This window comes from Camelus dromedarius, chromosome 1 (assembly GCF_036321535.1).
Source record: "Camelus dromedarius isolate mCamDro1 chromosome 1, mCamDro1.pat, whole genome shotgun sequence".
Taxonomy (NCBI): domain Eukaryota; kingdom Metazoa; phylum Chordata; class Mammalia; order Artiodactyla; family Camelidae; genus Camelus; species Camelus dromedarius.
In genome coordinates, this window is record NC_087436.1 from 71151182 (window position 1) to 71163954 (window position 12773).

Consider the following 12773-nt stretch of genomic DNA (forward strand, 5'->3'; position numbering starts at 1 on the left):
GGGAGAGGCTGGGGAGGGTGGGGAAAGGACAGAGGAAAGTGCAAGAGAAAGAAAGAGACTGACAGACACACGTGCCAGAAAAGGGGGCAAGAGAGGTGTTAGAAAGGGTGGGGGAGAGAAAAAGGAGAGTCAGGAGAGAGCAGAGAAGCCAGAATGAGAGAGACAGAGAGTAGAGGTAGGGAGACTAGGTAGGAGATGGAGAGAGAGAGCAAGAAGAAAGAGGTGGAAAAGCGTGTGTGACAGACACAGGAAATGAGCAACACACAGGCAGCAAGGGACAGCAAGTCAGAGGCAGAGAGAGAGAGTGAAACCGACAGAGGAAATGAGAGAAGAGCGAAGTGGAGACACAAAATGAGACAAGAGGACAGAGACAGGTGCATGGAGTGACAGAAAGGAAGGAGGAGGAGACAGAGTGATAGCAACTGAAACCATCCATACATGCTACTGATTTTACAATAGCAAACTGAATTACACAGATGTCCCTGACTTGGGATGATTCCACTCAGATTTTTTTGGGAGGGAGGAGGTAATTTGATTGATTGATTTAATGGAGGTACTGGGAATCGAACCCAGGACCTCATGCATGCTAAGCACACACTCTACCACTGAGCTACACCGTCCCCCCTACTTAGATTTTTTGACTTTATGATAGTGTGAAAGCTATATGCATCCAGTAGAAACTGTACTTCGAATTTTGAACATGGATATTTTCTGGGCTAGTGATATGTGGAATCACTCGTGATGCTGGCTAGGGCACCAGTCACAGCTCCTGATCAGCCATGAGATCACAAGGGCAAAGGACTGATACACTTACAACCATTCTGTACCCAGACAACCATTCCATTTTTCACCTTCAGTATAGTATTCAATAAATTATATGAGATATTCAACACTTAATTATAAAATAGGTTTTGTGTTAGATGATTTTACCCAATTATAGGCTAACGTAAGTGTTCTGAGCACCTTTAAGGTAGGAGAGGCTAAGCTGTGATGTTTGGTAGGTTAGGTGTATTAAATGCATTTTCAACTGACTGCACTTTCAACTCACAATGAATTTACAAGGATGTAATGCCATTGTAAAGTGAGAAAGACCTGTACTTTAAAATAGAGAAGAGAGACTGCTTTTGTAATAGAGCAAGAGTAGGTCAGGCAAATTTTAGTGTATGTACAAGGTATCTATTTCGAAAGCACCCTGCTGAAGTCCCTGGGAATGCCTGGACAAATACTGGAAATGGCTTTGTGAATGACATTTATCATCTACATGTCTAAATTGAGCAATTTTAGTAAAATATTGCAAACCCTTCTCCATGGTTATGCCTTTGAATTATGAAGTTATAAAGAAAATCAAACAGAGAAAATAAAGTAGCTCCTACGAGAAAGCTGACAGACACCACACATACACGACACCGCCCTCACCCCAGCACTACCACATACTGGGAACCAGGGAGTCTGCAGTGGTTATGGTATTAACTGGTGGGGGACATTGCCACAAACACCCATCATAAAGAGCTGGATTGGGCTGGTATTTCAAGTGTGTTTTCCTTTGGTCATTTTTTCAATAAGCAAATGGAAAATCCAGATCTTTTCCTGAAAGGAAATTCTGCTTTTTGAGGCTTCAAAACCATTCTCAGAATAGTGAAATCAATTAGTGTCACACCTACCATTACAGGGAGGCAGCTGACAAGCTCGGACAGACTCGGGCTTTTCGCCTTCGCAGTGGTCACCAGCCCTGCAGAGGACCTGCCTCACTTCTGTCCCTTCACCGCAGGTTACTGAACACTATGGAAACAAAGGCTGTGATTACAGACATTTATTCCACCAAGCCTGTCTTTCTTCTTTCCCCCGCGTGCACATGTATGCACACACATGCACACACAAGCATACACACACACAAGAATACACACACAAGCATACAGTTCTTACTCTATGATGCAGTGTTATAGTGACTTTGGAGACAGAGAACCCTAGGTACATACCCTAACTCCATCCTTTACCAGCTTGAGCGTCTTGCTTTTTTTCTGAAAGTCTCATAGAATTGTTGTAGAACAAAAGGAAGGCAAAGGAGACAGTGTATGTAAAGCAGTTTGCCTGACACGTGGTAAGCATGGGATGCCAAAGAAGCCATTATTCTAATGTAACACCTGCCATAGTTCCTAAAGACACTAGTGGAGCCCATTTTAGGGAGCTGATCATGGATCAGGGCTTCTCATTCTTTCACTTTACTTACAGGTGGCGAATTTATTGACATCCTATGTTGGTTAATTCAACCTCTTTGGAACTACTATAACTCTATTCCCATCCGTTTCTTTAAGGAAGGGGCTCACTGCTCTAAAACTAAGCCCAGAAATAACCATGCTACTGATCTCGGTGGGAGCGGTAGAGGAGGGACGCTTGTGCCAGGACTCGGAAGAGAATGAGACATGAGTTATCCTCATGGTCCTGTGCAGGCACCTTCTTTTGCCTGTTCCTTTCCTCCCTATCCTGCTCTCTGCTCCCTCCTTTGTTCTCTGCCTGCTTTTTGCTGCCCTCTCCTTCTATCTACTCTACTATGACCCCATGATTCTTCATTTAGAGTCTTTAGAAATATCAAAGACCTGTAGTTAATACAGGCAAAGAGATACTGATTCAGCCAGTCACCAAACAGACAACATTGGGACAGGCACCAGCTAGGCGCTGGGGAAGCAAAGCACATGGTGTTTGAGAAATGCAGTGCATGGACTAGTGGTGAGCGCAGGCTCAGAGACAGGAGTCACGGCACACTGCTGTGATCAGTAAGCCAGAGGTAGGCCTCTTTGCCTTTGGGATGCAGAGGAAGGACTTTGGGAGAGGCACCCCTGGAAGGTGGTATTTTGGGCCACGGAACTGAACCTTGGTGGATGAAGGTGAGCAGGTTAGATAGGAAGAGGGGAAAGGGTAGGCCAGCCAAAAGGCAGGAAGCTGGAACCATCTTGGTCTTTGGAACAGTGAGAAGTTTATTCAAACTGGGACAAAGAGTTGGAATAAAAAAGATCTCGAACAAGAAAAGTAATAGTGGGACTTACTTGCAATGTATACAAATATCAAAGCATTAAGTCGTACACCTGAAACTAATATAATGCTATGTCAGTTATACCTCTATAAAAAGAAAAACAGAAGAGTTCTTTTGCATGGCTAAATGGGACAGCGCCCTGCATCCAGGGTCAGGGATTTGGAATGTATCCAGGAGAAGGGGTGCAATTAACAAAGACAGGAGACAGATCAGTCCCCATTTAGATGCCTCTGAGTCAACAAAACACCCAAACCTGGTCCCCCCCCCCATCAACTAATCTTACATGCAAACACTGTCTTCAAATATTAATTGTTCCTAACCTGCAGGGGCTTAATGATTCCAAATTGGCACAGTTTCTCAATTCACACAAAGCCTACCTGATACTAAAACCAGATTAAAGCTTCACAAGCTCACACGTGCGCGCATGCGCACAGAATCCGCACACCCACCTCGTTCCAGGGCCCTGTTTTCCACTGGGCCGGGCAGGGCACTCTGTTACAGGGCCGGCGGCTCTCGGGACGGTCCCCGACACAGTACTTGCTGTGCACAGAGCGGTTGGTGCCGTCGTGGAGTGGCTGGAGGCAGCGCACGGTCCGGAGCTGGTAGCCGGAACTGCCGCAGGTTTTGGTGCAGTGCTCCCACGCCTCCGCGGCCCAGCTGGGGGTGGAGGGGGTGGTTAAGAGTGAACATCCTGCCCCGCAAGCCTAGCCTTTTCTGCTCTGAGTGACGTGCCTCCCAGAGGGGCGAACTGCAGTTCCTGGGGCGGTTTCAGAAAGATGGATGCATCAAGCAAAAAATCTTCGAATTTTCTGACACCTTTATTTTTCATGCCTTAATATTTTTCTGCTTCCCAGTGACTCTGAAACCTTCTTTTTTCCCTAAAGGATCATCTACAGAGGATTTCTGAAATTCATCTTAAGGTTGTCCCGTTAGATTCAGGCATGATGATGGTTTTCAAAAATAGCACCAACTCATTCTCAGCTGTATTAAATCGTGGTGTTAAATATCCGAAAGGAAATTAAGAAAAAGGGATCCATCTGATGCCTGCTACCACAGGCTGATTTGGCTGCTGCTGCTGCTTTTTCATGACCTCACGAGTTTACTCATGTTTTAACATTCTGACTGCAATTACCGTTCCACCTCTAGAGTTGTTGCTTTGAAGGCTACCTGGCATATTCACCCTGTTTGGAAAATTCAGTTATTCATATTGGCCCTTACTGGGCCTGACTAAAAGGTAAAGGTCGTGTGCATCCAGGCCTGAGCAGAAACTGCTACTATGAATGCACCTGACAGAAATATTTCCAAAGAGATATTAAAAAAAAAAATTTCCCAAGGGACAGTCCCAAATCCCAGTGTCAATGTCAGTCCCCCTAGCAGTCTCCAGATTAGCTGTGGCTACAACATCACAGACAGTTCTCACTATGTATGTCCCAAAGGGCTGTCATCGTAATCAGTCTGTCAGTATTTAATGGGGGCAAATTGTTCGTCTTTTCCAAAGTTACTTTCCCTCTGCAATTTTTTTCTTTCTGTATATATGGAGCAGAAGGATATAAACAGGCTAAAACCTTGACAGTCTTTGCTATTCAGAGTTTAAGACCGCCTTAGCTTGTCAAACTGGCAGCGAAATGGATTGTGGCAACTAAGAAATTTTACTCAATTTTGAAGCTCTCGATAGTGACTCATTTGAAGACAGGCATTACATGAGAAGTATATTCTTCACTGTCATAGATAATTTTGACTATCTTTATTCTCTCCTGAAATTCCCAGAATGACAAATAAAAACTAAACAAAATGGTATACACCAAAAAAGGCAAAAAAAAAAAAACAAAAACTGAAGAAGAAGCCGTCAAAAGACCATTTTGGAACCTAGAGAGCAGTTGGATATATGGCGACTAACACAGCAGACCTAAGAAAGATAAAGTGAAGTCTGCAGTATAAGCTGAGAATCAAAGGGGTGTGACTGCAGGACCTTAGAAACGTACGGGTGTTAGTGGCCAGAGGTGGAAGTGTGGCTGTGAAAATGGGGATGGGAGCCCTGTGTGCCCCAGGGCAGTGAGTAGGTTGATCGCAGCCTGATCTTCTTGCCCTTAGCTGGCTTCTGTCTTGTAACAGGAGTTTTTCAGTCTGTGGAGTTGGAATGCAAGGCCTCTTGAAAAAGATTGTCTCTGTGCTTTCCTGAGAAAGAATGATAGTTCTGGTTGAATCAGTCCCACAGGGTTGTGTAACCGTGTATCCAGAGCTAAAAAGCTGGTGGCTGTTTTAAAGAATCAAGGATTATTATATTATTAAACTTTGGTAAAATTTTCTAACTTTATAGTCTTCCTACATGGAGAAAGAAAATAAAATACTTTAAATGAAAGAAAGAAAGAAAGAAAGAAAGAAAGAAAGAAAGAAAGAAAGAAAGAAAGAAAGAAAGAAAGAAAGGAAGAAAGGAAGAAAGAAAGAAAGAAAGAAAATGGGGATGAAGGCAAAGCTGAAAGCAGAGGCACTGGTGGGAATTCTATTTGCAAGGAGTTAGGTCTCCTGTTCCCTGTTCTCCCCGATCTCCTTAGTCCTGTTGGGTCACTGCCCCTCCTCTGACCCAGAAGAAGACAGGAGAGTTATCCTCTGTAGAAAGTGAAGCAGACTTTTAACTGACGGACAACAGACACAGTCAAGAGAGAAAAAGCCCACAGAGAAAACAAGGGGTTATGTAAAAGCCCACACGTGGAGTGGCGAGGTGACCCCAGATGCCTCTACACGTACAGCTTCCACCACAGCTACTAGACAGGCTTGTACCCCAGGTAGGAGATCGATTCTGTTCTATAGAATCTGATCATGTCATTAGAAAATCCCTAAATGTACAAATAACTGAGGGTCTTTCAATGACATAGCCCAGTAGGTTCACCCCACAGTGGAGCCAACCAGCAAACAAGTATGGGGCATAAGGAAGCTTCCAATCAGCCTTTTAATGCTGCATTCTTCCCCCACTCCCAGTCTTATTGAGAAATAACTGATATGCATCACTGTATACATTGAAAGTGCACAGCATGATGGCTTGATTTACATATATTGTGAAATGATTACCATGACAGTTTAGTTAACATCCATCATCTCATATAGACACAATAAAAAGAAAAGAAAAGAAGAATTCTCCTTGTGATGAGAACTCTCTGGGTCTACTCTCTTAACTTTCCTAGGTATTATACAGCAGTTTAATGCTGCATTCTTACATGCATGTGGACAATCAGTGATCACCAGGCACAGAAGTCTCTAATACAAATGATGAAAGAGGGGAAAAAAGAAACAGAAGAAATAATACACAAAAAAAGGAAATAATCTCTAAGAGCCTAGAAAGATATAAGACTATATCATATCTGTGAAATAAGAATCAAATGTCATGAAAAAGGAACATTTGATGAACAAAACAGCACTTGGGTGTTAAAGCTCTCTTGGATATTAATGACGTAAGAGCAAAAATGGAAAAATTCAGCAAGAGGAACAATAATTCCTAGGAGAGAAAAGAAAACTGATCTGTCTAGGAAGCCTAGCTTCAAATTTCCCGGAAAGAAAGAATACTGAAAAGAAAGAAAACCACAGGGGAACTTTGTCAAAGAAAAGGCACAAGAAAATCTCCCAGAGGTGAAAGCTATCGATTTTGTGTTTTAAAAAATCTACAAGTATACAGCACAATAGACGAGAAAAAATAAGTACAAAGGCAATTTTATCACTATGAAATTTCAGGATACTAGGAACAAAATGATCTCACAAACTTTGAAAGACAAAAAAAGTTAGGTCACATAGAAAATTGAAAATTAGAATGACAAACGATTTTTCAACAGCAACACCAGAGTCTAGAAAATAACAGAGCAACAGTCTAAAAATTCTGAGGGAAAATATATTATAGTTTGGAGTTGTATCCATATGTGTGTGTTCAAATGATCAAAAGTGAGAGTAGAAGAAAGATTTCTTATATACCCTTAACTTTAACCTCTTATGTACTTTTCTTAGGTGTATAGGAATTTAATTCTTATACAAAAATTTTACTTTGTATATACTTTTCTCATGAAGTTACTGAAACATGCAACCTGCCAGAATGAATGAATACAGTAAAAGCCTACAAAAGGAATGCAGAAAACAGGAGTTCCAACACAAGAGATGTGCAGCAGGGAATCCCTGGGAAGACGGTAAAAAGAAACCCCAGGGTGAGGATGTGCAGGAGTTCAGGCAAGACCTGAGCCACAGAGAACTGGCTGTGAGATGTCTCTAAGAAGACACAGGATACTCGAGTACGTAGAATTTAGAGGAGACTGATACTCATGGAAGTGGGCATGGGGATGAATGAGTGAAAAGTAGTAGACAATAAGACATAAAAAATCAAGACATTCAGTTACTCTAGAAGAAACAAATTTTCAAAGAAAAGAAACTGAATTAGAGCATGCTAAGGGATCAACTGTTAAAAGAGACACATGTTGTTAAAATAATACAAACTCCAAATAGCAATATCAGCAAATGAGGTTATATCAATATTGGAAGTGTTGGGAGAAAGCTATAAAGAATGTCAAATCCTCACTTTGCATGGTGGAAATTCAATATACATAAAATCTAAAGCCTCACCCCACTTCTCCCCACAAAAATTCAAGAAGTAGAAGCAAAAATAGTTTACTTGGAGTGATGGAAGCCTGTAGTTACTAACTATCAAAAGAAGAAGAATAACAAGGAAACCATCAACAAAGCAAAAAGACAGCCTACAGAATGGGAGAAAATATGTGCCAACAAGGCAACTGACAAGGAGTTAATGTTCAAAATACACAAACAGCTCATAAAACTCAATATCAAAAAACAAACAACCCAATCAGAAAATGGGCAGAAGACCTAAATAGATATCTCTCCAAAGAAGACACACAGATGACCAACAAGCACATGATAAGATGCTCAACATTGCTGATTATTAGAGAAATGCAAATGAAAACTACAATGAGGTATCACCTCACACTGGTCACAATGGCCATCATCAAAATACCTACAAATAATAAATGCTAGAGAAAGTGTGGAGAAAAGGGAACCTTCTGACACTGTTTGTGGAAATGTAAATTAATGCAGCCACTATGGAAAACAGTATGGAGGTTCCTTAAAAAACTAAAAATAGAGTTATCATATGATCTAGCAATCCCACACTTGGGCATATATTCAGTAAAGATGAAAATTCTGATTGGAAAAGATACATGTCCTTAATATTCATAGTAGCACCATTTACAATACTGAAGACATGGAAACAATCTAAATGTTCATCAACAGACAAATAGCTTAAGATGTTGTGTATACATATGTGTGTCATAAAAATAATTGCCATTTGCAGCAACATGTATGGACCTAGAGATTATCATACTAAGTGAAGGAAGTCAGATAGAGAAAGACAAATATTATATGATATCACTTATATGTGGAATATAAAAATAATACAAATGAATCTATATATTAACAAACAGACTCACAGACAGAAAACAAACTTACGGTTACCAAGAAAATAGAGGGGACGAGAAATAAATTAGGAGTTTGGGATTAACAGATACAAACTACATACAAAATAGATAAGTGAAAAGGATTTACTGTATAGCACAGGGAACTATTTAATATCTCGTAATAACCTATAACAGAAAATAATCTGAAAAAAATATATGTAACTGAATCACTTTGCTGTATACCTGAAACTAATACAATATTGTAAATACTATATTTCAATAAAAAATACTAAAAGTAGTTGTTTTTGAAAAGCAGAAATATGGTTAAAAAAACAGAGGACTACAGCTTTATATAATTCCCATGAAATGATCTGAGCATTGTAAAACCTGGTACACGTTTAAGTTTTGACTAAAAATCAAATTAAAACTAAAAAGAGCTAAAGTCATTTAAATCCTTTTTATTTTGTCCTTGGGATATGATAGTTAAAATAAACACTTACAGTGGGTGTGTGCACTCTTGAATATTGCACATTCTTCTAATAGGTTTCGGCTTTTTGTTGGCCTCACAGAAGCTGCGATGAACCATTTTATTATCACTTTTCCTCCGGCATCCGTATTTAGTGTACTGGAAACCTGGGAAGGGAAATACATTTCTTTTGACTTAATCACTTATTCATTCTGTTACATATTTGATCATTCACTCATTCATTCATTCATCAAATATTTACTGAATCATACAATCAGGCAGGCACTGTTCTAGGTGCTGAAGTTCCAGAAGCAAAATAAAGAAACAAAAATCCTTACCTATTAATGTACATTTAATAAATATTATGAAGTATTAAAAATCAACTGCGTACTTGTGAATGAACTAGGCCCTGATAAGCACAGTCTAGTGTGAGAGACAGACATGAAAACTGCGGTGACAACACCCAGAGACGTGGGCTTCGAGAGAGCTATGTGAATAGTTTACTGTAGAGGGCGCCAAAGGAGCACAGAGGGGACGCTCTCTAACTTCGCTGGAGAAGGGCCAGAGAATGCTTACAAGCTGATATCAGCACTTCCCTGAGCAGAACCTTGAAGTTCAAGTAGCACTGGGCAAAGAGAATGAAGCAGAATAATACTCCAAGCAAAGGAAATGACATACAGAAACTGCAGGGCTCTTTGAATGGCTGAAGAGGGTAGGAAATGGGAAAGGATCCCATCTTAAAAGCCTTGAGTGCCAGACAACTGTTTGGATTTCATACAGAAGGTCATAGGGAGTTATTAAAGGTCTTCCCAAGCACTGACTTGGATGTTTAAAAAAAAAAAGAAAAAAAATATACTTTTTAATTTTGAAAAATTTCAAACCTACAAAACATTGTAAGGAAAGCACAATGAAATGTGTATGCCTTGCATCTAGATTAACCTTGTGTTACCATGTCACCATATTTGATATATATTAATTATAATATATAATATACATAATATATACACATTATATAAAATGTCCCTGAACTATTTGAGAGTAAGTTGCTGGCATTCTGATCCTTCACTTCAAAATACCTCAGCATATAGCTCATAACAAGCACATTCTCTTACATAACCACGATATAATCTTAAATTCAGAATATTTAACACAAATTTAATACCATTATCTAATACACAGATCATATTCAAAATTTATCAATTATCCCTAAAATGTTCTTTATAGGAATGTTTTTCCAATCACAGACCATGAGCTGCACTTAGTTGTCATGGAATTAATCAGGAACAGTGTCTGAGCTTCTTTCTATCTTTTAATATTTTTGAGATATGTAAGCCAGTTGTTCTGTAAACTATCCCACAATTTGGGTTTATTTAATTGTCTTCTAATGATTAGATTCAGGTTTTCACTTTGGGCAAGAATATGACATAAATTATGTTGCATCTTTAGGGTAACACATTAGGAGATTGAAGGATCTGAATCAGGGAAACAATATAATTCTATTCATTCATTCATTCATTCATTCATCCATCCATTTAAGAAAGACTATCCTGGAAATAAGAGAAGAGAAGAAAATCAAAATTAATTGACTAGTTAAGAGACTTTTGCAGTAATCTTCCCTGCCAAAGTCGTGAAGGAAGCCTGGTGAGGGAGCAATAGACCTGGTAGGTATGAAAAGGTGTATCTGATAAGTCTTGTGATCAAGTGGATTGACGATGCAGCAGAAGGGAGGATCCAAATTAAATAAGCATTTCATGATGAATAAAGTGTCATTTTCAATTAACTGAAAATATTTGATGCCCCGTCTGGGAAGAAAATTTTTTTGAAATACATCCTTGAAATTAAAATCATGAAATATTTACCTGGACATTCCTTACTATGAATAATTTTTGTAGTCAATTATTCAGTATCATTATTGTGAGAGAATCCTCTCTGGGCCAGCTCCATTCTGGAGCATTTGTTGTTCTGAACTAGAGAAATGGATGATGGGAGAAACTGAGAAACTCTGAGGAGAACTAATGGATATACTCCAGAGAGAGCAGAGAGGCAGCAGAATGCAGTCAGTGCATGGACTTAGAAGCCAGATGACCTGCCTGGTGTTGTATCTTATGGCTGGGACAAATTATTCACCTTCCCTGTGCTTTAGTTCCCCGTCAGTACGGTAGAGATAATAGTACTGACCTCATAGAGCCATTGTGAGTATTCATGCATTAATATATAAAATAGTTAAAGCTGTATCTGGTACATAGTGCAACTAAGAGCTTTTTTATTATTAACACTATCAGAGAAGAAATGCATAGGCATGGAAAGCGAAATTGGAGAAGAAAGGCCAGAACCAAAAGACACTGAATCTGGGAGAGTTTGAGAAGAGTAAAGTGCTTAAGGGTGCCACTCCAGTGATACGAGACAAAAGAACCCCAGGGGAAAGGGCAGGGGGGTTTTAAGAAGGTCTACCTTTGTTATGAATGGATTCATATCCCCTGTAGATGCTGAGTTCAGTAAAAATGCTTTGTCTTTATGTTTTTGTTATGCTCGGTGTTTCTCAGATTGTAGCCTCAATTAGAGACAATCCTTAAGGTAGAAGGAAGAAGACTGGCTTTTATATGAATTACATTTTAATACAACAAATGTGTTCAACTGTTACCTCCACCACAGGGTTTGGAACACTGAGACCAGCTCTTCAACGCCCACTCAAAAGTATCTAACTCCTCCTGGATGACGTTGTTGCTGTTGATGGTAGGTGCGGAGTCCTCGTGGATGATGTACTTATACGTCAGGCTAGAGCGGGTCTCGTTCTCCTGAGGTATGATCTGACACACACGGAACAGACATGTAAGTCACCGGAGAGAGGGCTATGTTTGAACGAAAAATTACAAATATTTCAGAATATGTATCTTATTAAAACTGGAAGACTTTCAAGTAGTTTTCAAACATAGTCTATTTTTCTTTCTATAATACAAGTATGCCCTGTTTAAGAAAACAATACAAATATATAAAATATTTTGACCGTAAAACATTAAAAAATACATATACTGAGGGGTAAGAAAAATTTTGTACTATGAAAATAATAACCTTACAGTAAGATTCACCACAGATTTCCTCAAGTTCTTTATCTCCTTAGTGTATTTAAAAATTACTCTTTAAAATAAACTGTTTTGTTATGATAACAAAGATAATAATGTTTCATCCAGAAAATACAAAATGGAAAAATATAAAGAAAATAAAAATCAACCATAATTCTACTCAACCAGAGAAAACTAAGTCACTTTCATTGTTTTGGGATATATTCTCAAGATATTTGCTTATTATCTCTTTGTGTGTGTGTGTGTGTGTGTGTACATACATGTTTTTGTGGCCTTGCTTATTTCACTTAATGGGTCATACACACTGTGTGTCATTTCCTAAGAGAGTGAATATTCTTTGAAAACATATTTTTAAATGTCAGCATAGTGTTTAATCCTAGACAGTGTGCATCATTTAATCATACAAATAAACACTTACATTTTGATTAAAATTTATTCCCACCTTTGTGATAGTTTCCAATTTTCCTTAGTGTGCTAAAAAGTAAAACCACTTCTTTATAGTTATTACAACAGACCAGTGAATGGCCCTTCAGAACAGGTAAAACAATTATTACTTTCATAGTAAGTATATGAAAATGCTCCCACTCTGCACTACAAATTATATCATTTTCATCTTTGTTAACTGAATGGGCAAAAGATTGTTGTTTTAACTGCTAGTTATTTGATAAATAGTGAAGTTTAATTTTCCTAAGTTTATTGGTCACTTGTATTTTATCCACTTTGCAATGCATGTGCATGTCAGTTCTCTTTTTTTTTAT

The 12773-nt window shown here is 38.9% G+C and overlaps 1 protein-coding gene across 1 annotated transcript in view; it reads right to left on the reverse strand.

The window, feature by feature from the left end:
• The window catches only part of ADAMTS3 (ADAM metallopeptidase with thrombospondin type 1 motif 3), a 241526-nt gene that overhangs the window by 3649 nt on the left and 225104 nt on the right, over positions 1–12773 (reverse strand). Inside the window, exons 18-21 of the mRNA XM_010982707.3 lie at positions 11577–11742; positions 8970–9102; positions 3478–3685; positions 1662–1779 (exon numbers count right to left, since the gene is read on the reverse strand). Coding sequence (XP_010981009.1) covers positions 1662–1779; positions 3478–3685; positions 8970–9102; positions 11577–11742 — 625 coding nt within the window. The remainder of the gene's footprint in view (positions 1–1661; positions 1780–3477; positions 3686–8969; positions 9103–11576; positions 11743–12773) is intronic.